At 39.2% G+C, this 19786-nt stretch overlaps 1 protein-coding gene across 2 annotated transcripts in view; it reads left to right on the forward strand.

Annotated features, from left to right (window-relative positions):
- The window catches only part of Pex3 (peroxisomal biogenesis factor 3), a 47516-nt gene that overhangs the window by 25219 nt on the left and 2511 nt on the right, over positions 1–19786 (forward strand). For both annotated transcript variants that reach the window (XM_004628550.3, XM_023712190.1), the window contains exons 4-11: positions 2653–2696; positions 3549–3673; positions 3912–3978; positions 4085–4139; positions 4682–4850; positions 6424–6494; positions 12558–12680; positions 17852–17948. In XM_004628550.3, coding sequence (XP_004628607.1) covers positions 2653–2696; positions 3549–3673; positions 3912–3978; positions 4085–4139; positions 4682–4850; positions 6424–6494; positions 12558–12680; positions 17852–17948 — 751 coding nt within the window. The remainder of the gene's footprint in view (positions 1–2652; positions 2697–3548; positions 3674–3911; positions 3979–4084; positions 4140–4681; positions 4851–6423; positions 6495–12557; positions 12681–17851; positions 17949–19786) is intronic.

Raw genomic sequence — 19786 nt, forward strand, 5'->3', positions numbered from 1 at the left:
TTGTCATTTTGTGTAGCACTGTCTTCTGACCTTTGTTGTAGATGTTTGTTGCAGTTATAACCTTAGCACCTACTGAAGTTCAGGTGTAGATCTACAAAGTTTGGATTTATCCAGCTGTGCCTGGCTTGGGTCTGGCTGCTGTGCTCAGTTCCTTCCTGTTGCTGCCCTTGGGGGTGAACCTGTTATGCCCCTCTGGCAAGATATTCTGCTCCTGGACTAGCTGGGTGGTTATGTCCCCTATACTCTCTGCAGAGATTGCAACTGAAGGATTTCACCCCAGGCCTATATCCCTGGCCTGAGCTGAGTCTGGAAGGGACAAGGTAGAGTAGCGGGGAGAGGCAGCTCTCCCACACACTCACTGGGCCTAGACTAGGACTGGATCTGGGGGTTCCCAGAATGTGACAGAAATTCCTACTATGTGGGCGGGGTATGGGGGGTACTACAGAGTGATGGGGTCATCCCAAGAGGGTGAAAGAGGGTGTCACCCACGCTGCACCTGGGCTGGAACCAGTAGGTCCCACTGGCGTAGGATAGCTGGAAGCTTTCCCACACACTCGCTGGGCTTGGGCTAGGACTGGGTCTGGGGGTTCCTGGAACGCGGCCAGAAATTCCTACTCAGCAGACGGGGTGGGGGAGGTGCTGCGGAGTGGTGGGGGGAGTCCCAAGGGGTGGAAGAGGGTCTCACCCACGCTGCGCCTGGCCTGGGACCTAAAAGCTATTTTTTTTAAAGTAAATAAAAATACTGTGATATCATTCCATTTATTTAAGGGTATAGATGTGAATATATTAATACATATTTCCTTATAGAAAGTAAAATACTAGAAAATAAATACTGGTTTTGGTGGTGGTGGTGGTGGTGGTGGTGGTGGTAGTGGGGATTGAACCCAGGGCTTTTGTGTGCATTTGCATCCCCAGGCCTTTCCTTTATTTTGAGGCAGGACCTCTATGTTGTGGAGTTCCTCTTGCTGGGCTCAGACTTGTGATCCTTCTGCCTCAGCTTGCCAGAGTTCTGAGATTGCAGGTGTGCAACACCACACCTGGCTTACAGATTTAGAACACTTAACTTGTGAATAAAGGACAAAATGAAGAGGGATAAGAACATATATTTTTTGAATGTTTGGAGCTGTACAAATTTTATTATTATTGTTTTTAATTAATTATTTTGTACAAGTCTGGATATGCAGCTCAAACTCTTAGTGATCCTCCTGTCTCAGCCTCCCCAGTGCTGGGATTAAGGGCGTGTCCCACCACACCGTTTTACAAATTTTAGCTTAGAACCATATAAATATTTTGCATAATTATGAAAATACATTTGCATGTTTACAAAGCAAGATCTGAGTATTGGTAGTAATAATCTAAATATAAATCTAATAGGTGCTATAACCACAAAGACAGAAACTGTGCTAAGTGACTTAAAAAAGAAGTTTGCTTCAGTATCTTTCATGAAATGTGTGGTTCTTTGGCACAGAGAATGGACAGAACAAAACTTCAGGCCCTTTTTAATATCTCTACTGTAATTTTACAGCTAATGTACATGGCTTGAGGGAGCAAGCATCAGTAATCATGTCTGTCTCACAGGTTTCTGGTGTAGAAAAAGGAAATGCACATGTAAGGTCAGTGAAATTAAGTTAAAAAGCCAGCAGCCCTGTGTTGGGTCTTCTCCCTGTGGCCAGATGCCTCAAAAAAGAACTTAGAGGAGAAAAGGTACATATTCACTTACAGTTTCAGCGGATGCGGGTGGCTTCCTGTGCCGCAGAGCCGAGCTGAGGCAGTGTCCTGGTGGATGGGCCTGGTGAAGCGGGGCAGTTCACTGCACAGTGGTTGGGCAGAAGCCAAGAAAGAGCTGGGGGCCAGAAAGGACCCTGCAATCCACCCACCACTCACCCCCTGCAACTCAGGCTGCCTCCACTTCCCGTCCCCTTACGCGACGCCCTCAGACTGTGATCACCTTGGGGCCGCAGGCTCTCGCCGCCTGGTTAAGTCAGAGTCCCTGTGTTCCGATGAGCAAAGATGTGCAGTTTGGACAGCAGGAGGCTAATAATGGTAGTGCGTTATGCATTTAATATAGAAACGAATTTGTATGTCCATAACTGTACTTTAAAACAAAACACATATATGCAAGATCTATTTCATTATTTGTAAAATGGCACATAAGGGAAAGAAAGACTTTTCCTGATTTTCCTATGGTTTTATAGCACATGTCTGCATATGCTCAGTAAGATAGAGAAGATGAGAAGAATTTGTACTGTGAAAAATCTTCCTAACCTTGTTACTAGAATTATAATTATTTCTTGTTATACTGTGGGATTTTCTTCAGATGCTTATATTGGTTTTAATTTTAAAAATTAAATGTAAATTTATAAAGTTCAAAATTTTGGGGGGCCGGGGAGATGGCTCAATGGAATAATCATTTCCCTGGCAAGCTCAAGGGCCTGAGTTCAATCCCCGCTTTCGCCAAAAAAAAAAAAAGGAAAAAGAAAGAAAGGAATAATATTATATCAAACATTAGGGGCCGGGGAGATGGCTCAGCAGGATAAGTGCTTGACTGACAAATGCAAGGATCTGAGTTCAATCCCCGGTTCCGCCAAAAAAAAAAAAAAAAAAGTTCAAAATTTTTATTATCTTACCTATTATCTGATTTTTTTTTTTTAGACCTTCAAACAAGCTCGAAATATGGGAGGATCTGAAGATAATAAGTAAGCCTACAGAAATGCACATCCTTAAGCTTTTTATAAAGGAAAATTTATGTACTGTGTTATGTGAATGCCTCTTTATGAGCTTATGGAGTTGTCATTACAATTAAATAAAATAATACTCATAAAATAAATGAATCAATATCTAGTCATAGCAAATAGTGAGTAGTGGTGATGGAGATGGTGCTGGTGGTAGTATTACTGTAGTCCTTATAATGATGTGAGAAATTGCCTTAGGCTGCATACGCCTGTGTGAGGTACTAATATCATTAGCATTATATTTTAAAGAATGTTGTTAGTTGAAGGTCAGTAGTAACTGTCTGTTGCTGAGTGCACGGGCACGTTTTCCTTCTGGTAGACGCCTTAGCAGCAGTCACCACCTCTGCTCACTCCCACACCTTGGACATTCCACGCCTCTGCTGTGTTCCCTGGCTTCCCACACTGTCTCCTGCCCTTACTGGGCATCTCCTGTCTTCTCTGTCATGGACATGAGAGCACTTTGTGCTCAGTGTCCTCTCTCCCTTTTATGCTCACTCTTCGGACAGCTCTGTTGAGGCTGCAGCTCTCAGCATCTCTCTTCCTTCCTAAGCTAATAGAATATTTTTTCTACCCAACATATTTTTATTGGTTATCACTTCAACTAAGAAGTCAGACTTAAATTATTCTAAGTAAGTTGTAAGGAGTTGGGTTTAAGTGTGAAATATTTTTGGATTTTTTTTATTTTTGTATTTGACACCATTACAAATATATTTTAAAGGTATTTTGTAAAAAACAAAAAGTCATAGGGATAATTCATGATTTTATATATTTGTTGATACCTTGACAACAATACCAAAGAGTTTCTTCTCTCTGCAGGTTTCACAAGAAGTATTGTGGCTGTATATAGTACCTGTATGCTGGTAGTTCTTCTGCGGGTCCAGTTAAACATAATTGGTGGATATATTTACCTGGATAATGCAGCAGTTGGCAAAAATGGCACAGTAAGTGTAACACACTTAAGCGCATACTGGCCTTTCTTTCAACAGGTTCAAAGTTTAACTGAATATTATTTATCCTGATAATTTCTTCATCTTTTACAAAATAGACTTTTTTGATATGCTGAGGAATCTCGTTTATCTTGTCATTCCAGATCCTAAAAAATCTCACCTCAAGTTATATGGAAAATATTGCTTCTTTATTAATTAAAAAGATCACTTAGCCTCATTTCTGTTTTGACAGACAGTCCTTGCACCCCCGGATGTCCAGCAGCAGTATTTATCCAGCATTCAGCACCTCCTGGGAGACGGTGAGCCTTTATTTATGGCCTTTCTATGAATCTTGCTTTATTGATTTGTATGATGGAGCAATTTTTCAAGTGAGCAAGGCTTTTAATTTTGTTTGTCCTTTAATAGGCCTGACAGAATTGATCACTGTCATTAAACAAGCTGTGCAGAAAATTTTAGGAAGGTGAGGTGTTTTTCTTTGGCTTTTCTGACTTTGATTCTGATAAATAAAAGAAAAATTAGAGTTGTTCTAATGTAGGGGGTAACATAAATAATGTTTTACAAAATGCTTTGTAATCTTATAGGTACCATCCCTGGGTATTGTATTGCAAAATCCCCTTTCTTCATGAGTACCTTTTGGTCCTAGGGGAAAGTTATGGTATTCCACTTGTTGATTAATTTCCAAACTAATCAGAAATATTTAGTTATGAGATAAAAGATCATCAAAATATGCTTCTGTGGCTTTTATCTCCCAGTTACACTAATCATGTCAATAATTGTAATAATAATTTTCTTACAAAAATTGCAACAAGTTTTTCTGAGCTCTATAGTAATGGTCCTTATCTTATGACTAATTTATTTCTTTATTCTGGTATAGTTACCAGTTTCAGGTTTGACCAGAAGAAACAGAATTTTAAGTAGTAGCCTGGTAAGAAGAGAATTTATATAAGGATATATTTGTTACATAGTTAAAATTTATTCCAGTTTTCTTTTCTCTTTTTCCAGTGTTTCTCTTAAACATTCTTTGTCTCTGTTGGACTTGGAGCAAAAACTAAAAGAAATAAGAACTCTTGTTGAGGAGCATAAATCTTCTTCTTGGATTAATAAAGATGGATCCAAATCTTTTTTATGCCATTTTATGATGCCAGATGAAGAGACTCCATTAGCAGTTCAGGTGCTTAATTCAGAACCATCCCACAAGCCAGTTGTTCTGTTTAATATATTTGTTGCTGTGTTTCAAAATTTAGGTTTCTGAGGCTCCTGAAAAGGGACTGAAAGACATGTATTTCCACAATTTAAATAAACCCTCATTAATGTAGGAAACAAAGTACGTATAACTGATTTCCTGTTTTGTCACTTACAATTTTAGATGCCCAACAAATGACATTAATAGTCATGTAGCAGACACTGTGACACATGCTGGGAATCTGAGGAAAACATGTACATTACTCAGGAAATTCAGGAGACACATATAAGTTATCCATTGATTAAGAATAATAGAAATGGGGCTGGAGAGATGGCTCAGTGGTCTAAAGCACCTACTTGGAACAAACTAAGCTTAGCAAAGCACAGGGACCACGGTTCGATCCCCCAGCACCACATGCCAGCCAGCCGCGCCCCCTGGTGTGCTGAGTTGGCCCCACACACACACACACACACACACACAAAATAAATAAATGTAAAATTAAAAAAAAAGAATAATAGAAATGCCAAAGATTATAAGTTATATAGCTTATTTTTAAATTGGTAGTTTTTCGTTTATAAGTTGGATTAAACCCATATTTTTTTTAAATATTTATTTATTTTAACATTTATTTATTGTGTGTGTGTGTGTGTGTGTGTGTGTGTGGCCAGCTCAGCCCGCCAGGGGGCGGGGCTGGCTGGCATGTGGTGCTGGGGTTCGAACTGCGGTCCCTATGCTTTGTCAAGCTTGTTCCAAGTAGGTGCTTTAGACCACTGAGCCATCTCTCCAGCCCCAAACCCATATTTTTTGCAGCTGGGATAAGAATCACTCACTTCACAACAAGAATAACCTTAGAAGAGCAAGGCCTCAGTCCCACACCTCAGACAGAGTCCCACAGACCAGAGTACTGTCTTCTGACTGCCTGCAGACCTCTCGGTCCCCTGAAGATCCCAGAGATGGTCTTGGGTGTCAGGACATCCTACATTCATGAGGACACAAAACGTGTACTGCATATAACAGTGCCCCAGGATTTGGGGGTAAAGGTGTAAAAGGGGGACAGATGGGTTTGTGTTAATGAAAGAAACTGGAGAAGACTTACTTTAAAATAGGGCCCCAAGAAGAAGCAGGGGGAAAAAAATTTAAAACTTTCTGGCACTATAAAACAATTTCCAAATTTTAAAATTCCACAGTGGAACTAGAAATAAAATAATTCAAAGATATGGCTTAAAAAAAGAATGATGAACCAAATCATAGCTGAACTGAGTTAAAACCTAAGACTTCACATTGAATGGACGTACTCCAGTAGATGATTGAAGAAAAAACCGCACATCCTTATTAAATTCAGAATGATTAAAGAAAAATGGTCAAATATACAAGGACCTTACAAAGTATTCCTTGACTGTGTTTTAAATACTACTGCCTGCTTTTTGAGATGGGGGTTTTGCTTTTTGACTGAACATAGACTTTAGATTTTCTAAACTCTTATGTTTGTGTATGTGGTTAGTCTCTTTTTGATCTTGTATGAATATTTGAAACCCTGAACTCTGGCATTTTAATTTTACAGGCTTGTGGGCTTTCTTCCAGGGACATTACCACTATTAAACTTCTCAATGAAACTAGAGACATGTTGGAAAGGTATGTAGTTGGTACATAACAGGGAAGACGTATTTCTATTTTGAATGTGCCTAAGACCATTTTTGAGTTTTTCCTGAGCAATACATTTGGCCTAATATTGTGTTAAATTTTGAATCTTATTTCTTGCTTTACACAGAGTTTCCTACTTAAACTGAGGAAAGCAGGGATTGATTTTTAAGATACCCACATTGCCCACCCCCTTTCCTGGACTATATGGATCCTGATACACTGGTTGAGGAGCTGGAGGGTAGTTAATATTTATATTTTGTAAAAAGCATTCCAGTATAATACACCATGAATTAGCAGTAACTGTTTAACAATCAGGTCTGGAGAAGAAAAAAGTTAACACTAAGACATCAGAAACCGACATTACGTTGCAGCAGATCTTAGGCTAACAACTTGAAGTCACTGCATGTCAGTTGGGGCGATACGAATCTAGCCCTCAAGTATATACACATGCCTGCATCTACTTGTATGTAACACACACGCCCACACACACAGAGTCACATGCTCATACTCCAGCTTAAAACAATATATTCACCTGCTGCCTAAACTTTTTTAGAGTAGATTATAATATTCCTAAAAACATTAAATGTTAAAAATTTTTACTTCTGCGTCAGGGAGATGGCTTATTAGAATAAGTGCTTCCCTGTCAAGCACAAGGTCCTGTGTTCAATCCCCGGTTCCACCAAAAAAAAAAAAAAAAAATGTTTACTTCTTCCTAAAGCATTACTGTTTTGAATCACCCAAAGAGAATCATGCTGTAAACTGGAAAAAGCACCAGACTGCTTTAGCGCACCACATGCCCAAATTCAGTGTTGCCTCTTGTACTTATTAGCTCTGTAATGTTGGCTGAACCATTGACACTTTTTAAGGTAATTTTATCATTGTGAAAGAATGAATATTAGTACATTTTATCTTAAGTGGTTAAAAGCATCAAAATCTCTTTTAAATTAAGGTACTCTGTGCCTCCCTACAGTAATTAAAGGCTCTTTAGTCAGCAGTTTTAGGTTAACTGAGCTATAAATCCACCGTCTGGGTTCATCACAGTTTAGACCTTTTTCTACAGTAGTACTTCCTACTTTTCTCCTTACTCATATTTTACCAAGGCACTCCGTGAAGCTCTAGCAGAGAGTATCAGGAGCTGGGAATGGTGGCACACCCCTCTAATCCCATGAATGGTGGCACACCCCTCTAATCCCAGCACTCTGGAGGCTGAGGCAGGAGGATCGATGTGAGTTCAAGACCAGCCTGGGCTGCAAAGTGAGCTCAAGGCCAACCTGAACTGCATAGTGAGACCCTGTCTTGAAGAGACAAAAAAGAAAAGATTATGAGCAATCTTTTTCCAAATCCAGAGAATTTGTAATGTTCATCTTAATTCACCTTTCTCTGATATTTGACACTGGTAGTCAAGCCTTTATGAAATTCTTTTGTCACATGACTGCCATGACAATACAGTATTCTTTCTCTTCTACATCTCAGACCATTTTTTTCATAGTTCTTCTGATTCTGCTTTCCTTTAAATGCTGTATTTCTAAGGTATTTATGCTTACTTCATCCTTCATCCCAGCCATAATAAATACTTTTTTTTTGTACCAGGGATCAAATTCCAGACCTTGCGCTTGCCAGGCAGGCCCTTATACTGCTGAGCTAACTCCCAGGCCCCAGCCAGTAGTATACACTGCTAATGCTGTAACTGTCACCTGTGCCGAGATTCCCAAAGTCAAAGCCATAGTCCTCCATTAGCAGTAAGGTAGTGTGCCTCTGTGTGTGAGCACATGGTCAACAGCCAGCTTTGCAAGAAGAGTTGGTTTACATGTTAGTGGCGCAACTCTCCTGGAACTTATATTTTAGTGGGAGAAAAAAATAAACTAATAAAGTGAATAAAATGTCAAATTCTTAAAACTTTTATGAGCATGAACAAGTTAAGAGGCTAAAGAGACATGGCAGTGCACTACTATAATCCCAGCACTTGGGAGACTGAGGCAAGGAGGCTGAGGCTGAAGGAGCATCTTGAGCCGGAGGCTAGCCTGAGCTGCACAGTGAGCTGGAGGCAAACTTGTGCTGCACAGCAAGACCTTGCCTTTTACTTTTTTTTATTTAAAGAGAAAAAACCTAAAATAACGATAAAATAGTTTCAAAACAGGCTAGTAGGAGAGTAACAATAATTAATACATTGCATATTGTTATCTTCATAGTAGTTATTCAGAGTACAAGATATAGGCATGGAATATTGTCCAAATAATATTAACACAAACCTTTCTTTTCAATGAACTAAAAGAAACTAGCTATGTAACTATCGTAACTATTTTATGTGTGCATTTATATTTTTTTCATTTCCCTTTCTTTGTCCTTTCTCCCATCACAAATTTTTCATTTCTTTTGAACAGTTTCTTCCCTATTCACAATATCTATTATACTTTTGGGGTCTTTCTTACTTACTTGTTGAGATTTTCATACTAGGGAGACAATATGATGTTTACACATGTGAATCTCATTTATTTCACTTATGAGTATGGTCTCCTCTTGCATTCATTTACCTATAAAAGTCTTCAGTGTATCCTTCTTTATGGCTGAGTAGTACTCCATTATATAAAAAAATCTTTTTTTATCTGTTTCTTGTGGATGGGCATTTGGGTTGTTTCCAAGATTTAACTATTACAAACTGTGCTGCTATAAACATGAGTCTGCAAATATTACTGTGGTGTGATTGTTTTTATCCTTCTGGAAAGATACCCCAAAAGGCAATAGCTAGTTTAATGGGACCACTAATCCTAATTTTTTATCTGCACACTAACTTACACAGTTCCTGTATAGACTACACTCCCACTGATACTGGAGCACTCAAAAATCAGTAGCACTCCTATACACAAGCAGCAAATTCACAGAGAGAAAAACTGGGGAAACCACATCCTTCATAGTACCATTCAAAAAAGAAATACTTAGGAATTGATTTAACAAAAGAAATAAAAGATATACACATTGAAAACTACAGTACTCTGAAAGAGAGATTGAAAAGGGTACCACAAAATGGAAAGATATCCCTTGCTCATGATGAGAACTGACATAGTGGAAATGGCCCTAATTCCAGAACTGTTACATGGATTTAATGCAATCCCAAACAAAGTACCATGAGCATCGCTCACAGAACTAGAGAAAACATTCCTAAGATTCATTTGGAACCAGAAGAGATTAGCAAAAGCAATTCTGGGCAACAAAGGCAAGGCAGGAGGCCTCACAATTCCTGACCTAAAATTATACACACAGCTATTGTGATAAAACAGTGTGATACTGGTGGGGGAAAAGAAAACAGACCTGAGGATCAGTAGAACAGATTCAAACCTGCAGACACAACTCCAAATACACTAAGCCACCATGTCTTTGACACAGGAGCCAAACGTGTTCACTGGAAGACAGACAGCCTCCTTAATAAATGGTGCTGGAAAAACTGGCCTTCCACATGCCAAAGACTAAAAGTAGCATGCCCTGAACTAAAGTCAGAATGAAACAAAGATCTAAATGTTAAAAACAGTCTCCTGGAAGAGAAAGTAAGTAGAAGTCATGGAGACATAGGTGTAGGCAGAGCCCTCGTGAACAAAACGCAGGCCGTACGGGAAATACTGCTAACAGTCACCAGCTAGGATCGCACCTTACTTAAAAGCTTTTGCATAGCCAGGCATGGAGGCGCACTGGTAATCCCAGCCCTTGGGAGGCTCAGGTAGGAGGATCACTGTGAGTTTGAGGCCCACCTGAGCTGAACAAAGTAAGTCTAGGACCAGCTTGAACTACATAGTGAAACTTTGTCTCAAAAAAATAATAATAATAATAATAAGCTTTTGCACAGCAAAAGAAATCAATACCAGAGTGAAAAGACAGTACAGAGTAGAAAAAGTTACAGCTAGTTGTTCCTCAAAGGATTTCTATCTAGAACACATCAGGAATTAAAAACAAAATCAGACCTCCAAAACTCAGAGACCCAATCCAAAAAATTGGCATCAGGATGAATACACACTTCTCAGATGAAGGAATACTAACAGCAAATAAAGACATGAAAAAGATCTTCAACATCACTGGTTGTTTGAGTGATGCAAATTAAAACATTTCCAGAAAGAATAACTCTGATCAAGAAATCAACCAATAATAAATGCTGATGGGGCTGTAAGGGAGAAGGAACCTTGTCTTTGAAAAAAACAACAAAGAAGAGGCTAAAAAGTGACCAACGATGCTGTTTTTAATAGGCTGGGAAAGAGCTCTGTGAGATTTCATGTAAGTGGAAATGCCCCGCCCCATGGGTGGGAGCCTTCATTCAGGGAGAGTACAGCTCCAGGCGGGAGAAAAGGTGCAGAGACCCTAGTGTTTGGCTTCCTCCAGGAGCAGCAAGGAGGCCGTGCCACAGGAGAGCAGGGACTAGAGGATGGAGGGGGAAGCGAGGTTGGAGAAATGGGCCGGGCCTGCCGAGAAGTTGTTGGACTTGTAGTCCATGGGAGGCATTTGTTTGTATTTGTGAGCTGCTAGTTTTTCATTTTATCATTATCTATTTGGTGTTAGAAACTTACTGTCATTTGCATGTGTGCACCTCCCACATTTTTTATGCAATGTGAAAAGCCATAGGTTACTCCTTGGTTCTGTTTTACTCCAAGATTTATGGAAGGCCAGTGGAGACTTTTAAACAGGGTAGTGACATTATCTATGTTTATGAAAGTATCTCTATCATTGCTCTATGATGACTTGACTATAAACAGGTAAGAATGGAAGAAGGGAACCAGTTTGAAGAGGTAGAGTAATCTAACCGTGAGATGAACGTAGCTTGACTGAGTGGTAGCGGTGGCTGCAATGTCAGGTTGTTAAATAACAGATTGATTCTGAAGGTTGAACTAGTAGTGCTTGTGAAATAAGTAGCAGGAGTGACTCTTAGTGTTTGGGGCTAAGCATTTGAGGTAGAAATTGTCACTTAGTTTTGACTGCATTAGGTTTGAGAAGTATATGAAGTGTCCAAGTGACTGTGTGTGTTAGGCACTTAAATTTAAATCTTGAACTCGAGAAAGTTTACGAATAAAGATACCAGTTTGAGATTAATCAACTTAAACGTGATACTTAAAGATACCCCAATAGGGGAGATGATGCTGAAAGAAGACTACACACATATGCCGAAACGTAGGGTTTGGGAGGAGGAGGAAAAGCCAGGAAAGGGCTGTGCAGGTGCTGTTTGTGCAATGGAAAAACACCAAAAGAATGAGCTGTGCTGGAAGGCGTCAGGGACAAAAATATCTCAAGGAGGATGGCTGCTTGTCCCATATGCACCCAAAAGGCCAAGTGAAGTAAGGACAGATCGGTGGCATTGGATGGGACAAGATGGAGCTGTAGGTGGCCCCGTGGGAGGCTTTGCAGAAGCTGTTCAGATAACCAGATTGGAAAGAGAACTCAGAGACTGAGAGGATAGACAGTTGCTTTAAGAAGTTTGGTTTGGTTGTTTTTTTGTTTTTTTTTTGCAAAACCGGGGATTGAACTCAGGTCCTTGCGCTTGTAGGGAAGCACTTATTCCACTGAGCCATCTCCCAGCTCCTTTAAGAAGTTAAGAGACAAGCATACTGCATCCAGAAGGAACTTCTGCCTATAGCTTATAAAGAAGTCATTAGTTTAAAAGTGTTTATTTAGTTAGAAAATGAGGAACTCAAATTTATGGTGTAGGATTTCTTTTTATGTGAAACCAAAACATCAATAACAGGAGTTTAAAAGAGCACGCTACAGCCGAACCAGTGGTCTGTGTCCGTTGGAGGGCTCGGGCTTCCTCAGGTGAAGTCACACTATTTAAAACTCTTGCACAAAGTGCTGACTAAAATAAAAAGTTCCATCAAAATAACAAATATTGTCATTGTCTCATCCTAAACAATCTGGTTTTATGCTTAATTTTTAAAACATGGCTCCTTGATAAATTTTTACAGTATTTCACTCTATAAAAACTTGATTGCAACCACAAATATTGGTGATTCTCAAAGGTAACCGTATCGAATTTGTTTCCTTTTCCATTAAGAATCTAAACATTAATACATATTTTTTTTACAGTCCAGATTTTAGTACAGTTTTGAACACCTGTTTGAACCGAGGTTTTAGTAGTCTTCTGGACAACATGGCTACATTTTTTCGACCTACTGAGCAGGACCTGCAACCCAGTAACTCCATGGCAAGGTAAAATCTATGTTAAAACAGTAGCACAACAATGCGTGCTCTTTTAAACTCCTGTTATTGATGTTTTTAGTTTCAGATAAAAAGAAATCCTACACCATAAATTTGAGTTCCTCATTTTCTAACTAAATAAACACTTTTAAACCAATGACTTCTTTATAAGCTATAGGCAGAAGTTCCTTCTGGATGCAGTATTAAAATTTGCATTTTTTTTCAAAAACACTTTGCCTTTATATTGGATTGCTTAAGCTACTTTTCTGTAAGCTGAATTCCATTTTTTTAACTCTTTAGAATATAAAGCTGTTAATATATTTAAATTTTAATGTATTCTCTAATTATTGACTTGTGTTACTTAGATAAATATACTTTATTAAATACCATACTTTTGGGGCTGGGGAGATAGCTCAGAAGAATAAGCACTTGCCTGGTAAGTAGAAGGGCTTGAGTTCAATCCCCGGTTCCGCAAAGTAAATAACATACTTTTGTCATAATAACTAGGCATCTTGGCAAATCATCTCCTTACAATTATATGTAGAATTATCTTGTTATAATTATGTCTGAAATTATTTAAACATATTTTTTCTGTCCTTACTATAGTTAGTATTATTGTTAGTGATGTAATTCATAACTATTACTAGGTCAGAAGATAACTTATGACCTATTGTATAGTTTATTGCTACATGAGCACTATTGGTTTTATATTAGAATCTCATTACTTAAGGACCTCTGACTTTTGTATCGCATTCAGAAGATAATGGGGCGGGATGCTGGAGAGATAGTGCAGAGGCATAAGCACCTACCTGGCAAGCACAAGGACTTGAATTTGATCCCAGGCCCCACGTGCAGTATGGTCTCAGCCTTGGCTGTGGTCGTCCACGGTGCAGCCTTGGAACTGGGCGTGGTGGTGCGTGCCTATAATCCCAGCACTTGGGAGATTGAACCAAGAGGATCTCTGCAAGTTCAAGACCAGCCTGGGGGCTACAAAAAGTGAGCGCAAGGCCAGCCCAAACTGCATAGTGAGACCCTGTCTTGAAAGAAAGAAAGAAAATAATGTGTACTAAACTAGTGTTGACTGACAGGAAACTCCCATATTAACATATGAAGAACAAAGCCACGCATGGTGGTACACAAGTGTAATCCTAGCACTCAGGAGGCTGAAGAAGACAGGTCCTGACTTTGAGTCCTGCCAAGGCTTCAGTGGAGTCCTTATCCAAAAGAAAAGAAGAGGGCTGGTGAGATGGCTCAGTGGTCTAAAGCACCTACTTGGAACAAGCTTGGCAAAACACAGGGACTGCGGTTCAATCCCCCCAGCACCCATTACTTGCACAGCTCTCTGGGGCCTGTCTTATGTACAGAAAAACAATTGGCTGTTGACATTGAGCATTTAGAATACTTACATCCATAAAGTTTATTTTCTGAAGAAATTTGAATGTGACCATAAGATCTTTTTTAACAACTCCTTTAAGTTACATAAAAATAAGTTTCAGCTCAAGACGAAGCCTGAAGGGCTGGGGAGATGGCTCAGCAGAATAAGTGCTTCCCTGGCAAGTGCAAGGGCCTGAGTTAAATCCCTGGTTCTGCCAAAAAAAAAAACAAGACCAAGCCTGCCATCCATTTAAGATCAGGATATTCCAGTTAATAAAATGTCACTATAATCTTCACGTGGCTAAGTATTAGTTCCTAAATGGTGAGAAAGAATTGGAATAGTTTTCTTTAACATGAATAAATTCTTGCTGTTTATACACTGAGGAAATAAATACCCTTCAGCCTTACCAGCCCTTGCTCGTCTGCCTTTTTGGAACTCCTCAGTAGTTATTCTCTACATTTGCATGCACCAGCTGATGTGTTGCTTTGAATTGAAGTTTTATTCCTCAGGTACATTTTGAGCCTTCTTTTGAAGTCATTGTACCCACTGTCATCATTAAATGTTAACAAGTGGAAGTTCTAGCCAGAAAAAGCAAGCAGCTTTTCCGCTGGAGTTGGTGGCTCGTGCCTTTGGTCCCAGCTCGCAGAAGCCTGGAGCAGGGGAATTGCCCTAAGCTCAAGGCAGCCCAAACTATACAGCAAGGCTGCATCTCAAAAAAGTAAATAAATAAATAAAAATCAAATAGTACAAGTGGGGCCTGCCCATTAGGTCAGTTCTTTAGTGGCTGCTTCAACAAAGCAGTCAGGCTCAGGTTGCTGTGGTTCGATTCCCACAACTCAAGCCATCTAAACCTGCCTTGAAGGCATTCGGAGAAAGAAAAAAAAAAAAAGTCCTTCTGCCTTTGGGCCAGGGAGATGACTCAGTGGAGTAAGCGCTTCCCTGGCAAGTGCAGGGGCCTTAGTTCAATCCCCGGTTCCGCAAAAAAAAAAAATAGTACGAGTGAGAAATAAGATGTTTAATTGATTCTGATGAACATCATTATTTATGTATTGGGGGCCTGTCCATTAGCTCAGGTGTTTAAGTGCATGCTGAAACAAAGCAGTCAGGCTCAGGATGCTGTGGTTCAATCCCCTCATCCTCAAGCCAAACCAGACCTGCCCTGAAGGCATCCTGCATGGCCCAAAAAAAAAATTATTTGTGTATGTTATTAATCCAGACCTCTGAAGCGAATTACCTGAAAATGGTGTAAACCAATAGATTATAATATATATATGCTTTCTATATTATGTAAGCATTTAAGCACGTATGTTAATATATAATATGAATATTTTAATGATATTAAATGTATAATGAGGATTTTAAAATCCAAAGCTGTCCTATCAAAGTACAAACAATAGGAAATATGAAATTGGACCTAAAAGGAAAGCTATATAGACTGTGAATATAGATGTAAAAGTCCTGCATAAGTGAAATGTACCTTAGTGGTGGCGTGCTGCCTAAACACAGCAGTGCAAGGCTCCAGGTTTTATCACCTGAAGAGAGAGGGAAAGAGAAGCGAGAAAGAGATAGACTATAAATTGAATCCTAAATAAATTGAGAAATAGAAGCCATATTTTTTGGTCCACTAGTACAATAATACGTATCTCACAGAATTTTTAACACACTTTTAGGAAATAAGTGCTAAAATTGTCTTCATTGTCCAAGTGTAGAAACAGTAGCACAGAAAAATAACTTCAGGTTAAAAACTGAGGAGTGTTAAAGCCAGGTGTGCTAGAACTCCTGTCTAAAATCAAGGCCCAGAATTTTTTATTATTCTGCAGTACTGTAACATTAATGAATTATTAGGCCAAAAACATCATCCGTATTACTGAAAGGTATTCAACAAAATGTTCATTGATAACCACTTCCAATAAATAAAAATAATTTTATATAATATAATAATATTTGCAATCAAAAGCAAACATAAAGGCCAGCCAGATAGCTCAGTTGACTGAAGAGCCTGCTTAGGCAGGTGCGGGGACCAGAGTCGATCCCCTGCATTTTGTTCTGGCCCTGCCCCCAGGATGAGTGAGACACTGGGCGTGGTGGCCCTCACCTATAATCCCAGCGCTTGGGAGGCTGAAAACAGGAGGATCATTACGAGTCTGATCTGTGTAGTGAGACCCTGTAGACCCTGTACTGATACATTAAATTTTAAAAAAAAGCAAACATACTTTAAAATACTAAAGTGATTCCCATTAAATTCAGAAGGCATATAAAGATGTTTGGTATTGGTACATTTATTCAGCATCATTCTTTTATTGTAAATGTTGCAGTAAATCTGGGAAGAAACCAATTCTGAAGATCAAATCCAAGAAGTTGACTATTTTCTAAGTTTCCTTACAGTTCTAATAAACTGTAAATTGACCTTTGATTTTTCTAAGTTAAATTCTTATTTTTAAAAGTTGCATTAGTGTTTGAAAGGGAGAGAATAAAACTATTGTTATATGAAGGTGATTGGATCTTATGCGTAGAAAGTCAAGTAGATCAACTGAAAATGTAAAATTAGCCTCCTGGAATGAATCTGAATTATACCCAGAGTGCTGTTAATACCCTCTGTAGAGTAGAGGGTGGTTGACTTGTTAATCTTAAAATCTGACAAAGGAAAATAAAGTTCTCTGGACAAATAACAGGCTGAGAATGTGAAAAATTATTTAAAAAGAAAAGCAGTGAATGTGGTTTTTCTATAAAATATTTAATGTTCTAATTTTCGAAACAAGGGCCAGGGATATGACTCAGTGGTATAGTGCCTGCCTGGCAAGCATTAGGCCATGCATTTGATTCCTGGTACCAAAAAAAAGTCACTTGTAAAATGCTGAATTAGTTAATAAATGTAAATTCCAGAAACAGGCCCTGGATTCAATTCCAACATATGGGAGGAGGAGGAAGGGTGAATATTTAGGAATATGGAACAAAATAAAGGGTAAAAACCATCTGACATTTATAGTAATTGAGAGTAATACAGACTTGACCTGTAAGATACCGTCTCACCCATCAGACATGCAAAGATTGACAAAAAAGATAGTGCTCAGTGTGGAAAGAAGTCGTGATGAAGCAAGCATGTCCTCACTCTGGGAACACCCTAAGGACGTTCATGCCCTTTAACCAGTAATTCCATGTTCTTACAGAGTTACTTATATTCACACACACACACACACACACACACACACACACACACACACACTGCAAAGCTTGAATGCAGAAATTTACTGCTCACCTCTAGAGAGCTGAGGGTAAAACTTGTCAGACCTAAAGGACAGACCACCATGTAATCACTGCAGACCAGTCCGCTGCGGACAGTGGAAGGCTGAGGCAGGGGGATCACGAATTTGAATGCAACCTGAACCACTTGGCAAAGTAAGGAAATCTTGTCTTTAAAAAAGGCAATGGGGCCAGGGAGATGGCTCAGTGGAATAAGCGCTTCCCTGGCAAGCACAAGGGCCTGAGTTCAATCCGCGGTTCCACCAAAAAATAAAATAAAATAAAAATAAAAATAAAAAAAGGCAAAAGCTTTAATACTTTTAGGAAGATGGGAAAATGCTCACAACAAAAAAGCAAAAATAGTATTCTTGGGAAGAGTTATAGCTCTCTGTTAAAAATAAATACATAAAAGCATACATCTATAAGAATTAGCAGAGAAATTAGTTAAATTAGCTATTAAGTCAATTGTAGAGCTGGGGAGATGGCTCAGTCGAATAAGTGCTTCTAATTAAAATGTTGAATGCTTGTGAGATAATTTCAGAAAATAATTACTGTGATGATTTTTCAGTTATTCCAGTGTGAGCCTGCCTTTAGCTAAGATAATTCCAATAGTGAATGGACAGATCCATTCAGTTTGCAGTGAAACACCGAGTCATTTTGTACAGGTAAGAAGAAAGTTTTGGGGTACCATTGCAAACAAATTGTATTTGTGGTATTGTCATGTTTTCTAACATAAAATTACATTCTCTCTTGTCATATTTGTTGAAGAGAACCCCAAACCTAGAACCAAATGCAGAGCCCCACTGGTCACGTGCCCCACGAGAGGAATGGTGTACCATTCACTGTAAAGTTAGAGTGCCTTTCCCATGGTGCCTGCCAGTGCTGGCTGCACTGAGTCCAAGTGCGTTCCCGGGGGCAGCTGAATCCATGTAGCGTTCAGCTGTGCGTTGAGTTGTGCTAGGGAATGTTGAGCTTAGTCAGTGACCTCGTTTGTCAAAGTTTAAAGAGAACTAAAAGAATTTTGTGGGGAAGTAAAGCATTTTAGTGATTAATGAACTATCACTGTTAATAGTACATTATTCTGCTCACTAAAAGTTACATAAACAGTGAGTTACTGAAATTTTTCACTAAACTCCCTACTACATCTTTTCTTTGGAATGCATTAAGTGAAACTGATGTCAAAAAAAAAAACTGATGTCATTAAAATAATTTGAATCTGTCTAAATTTTTCAGAGTCATTTGTAAACTTGGCAGCTATTATAAGTAAAAACGTACAGTTGTCTCAGTTGCAAACTGCTGCAGTAATGTGCAGAAAGGAGAGACACTAAGGTCTAAGGGCACCATTTGCCTCAGACCACGTGGTGTATCTTCTCTGTAAGCCTTGTGTTCTCAGAAAGGTGGGGGACACCAGGTTAAGGTCCCGTTCTCATTAGCCTGTCCTTCCCGTGCACATGCTCTGTCACTGTCTTCCTCATTCTGCAGGGCTGGAGGCTCACCTATTGGGACTCCCATTGCAGAGGAAATGGTGGGTAGGGCTGGTCACATGTTGCTGACATCTGAGCTCATGTCTGTCAGGGAGAGAAAAGCACGTGACTTGTGGCATTGTAAGCTTGACCTTACCTTTCTGTGCCTCTGCAGAACTCCCTGATGTGACAAGTAGGCTATTCATGCTGATGGGAAAGGGGGAAATAAAAGTGTCATCACGCTCATATACTAAATAATTTTATTACTACATTGTAATTAAAGTCTATAGAATTGATAATAAAAACAATTTCAATCTGGTAAAACACTATTGCTATTAATGTTTTCATAAAATTTTTTATTGTGAATTGACATTGATGAAATTTATACATTAGACCCTTGATGTCAAGGCTTCCACTAGTTTTTTAAACTATAATATCTGAGTTCAAACCCCAGGTGAGGGCCTGGGATACCACTCAGTGGTATAAGCCCCTGCCTGGCAAGCTCAAGGTCCTGAGTTTCATCCCAAGTACCCCCCCCCAAAAAAAAAAAAGCCCCAGATGGCCTTAACCTAACAAATTGTCAGCTGCTCTGTTATTTCCATAATCTTTTGTAAAGCCTTGATTAAAATGTTAACTTGCATTAAATTGAAATGGTAATATATTGAAATTAATCCTTTTGCATTACTGCTGCACTTCAGTCACACGTAGATTGTCTTGTGGCAGTTCTGTGGAGTAGCACTGGCAAAGGAAAGGCCCAGAGACTGGCAGAGCTCTTACTTGAAAGGCTGGGGTCACAGTATTTTTAGATTTTGGATTTTGTAATATCTGCCTGTATAAAATAGCTCAGTGGCATAGCACGTGCCTAGCAAGCTCAAAGTCATAAGTTTGATTCTCAGTACCAAAAAAAAAAAAAAAAAAGCTTGCATATACAAAATAAGATATCCTAAGGAGAGGACCCAAGTCTAAGCATAAAATTCATGTGTGTTTCCTCTGCATCTTACACACAGAACCTAAGTGTCACTATATATAATATATATATA

Source organism: Octodon degus, unplaced genomic scaffold (genome assembly GCF_000260255.1).
Source record: "Octodon degus isolate 3935 unplaced genomic scaffold, OctDeg1.0 scaffold00024, whole genome shotgun sequence".
Taxonomy (NCBI): Eukaryota; Metazoa; Chordata; class Mammalia; order Rodentia; family Octodontidae; genus Octodon; species Octodon degus.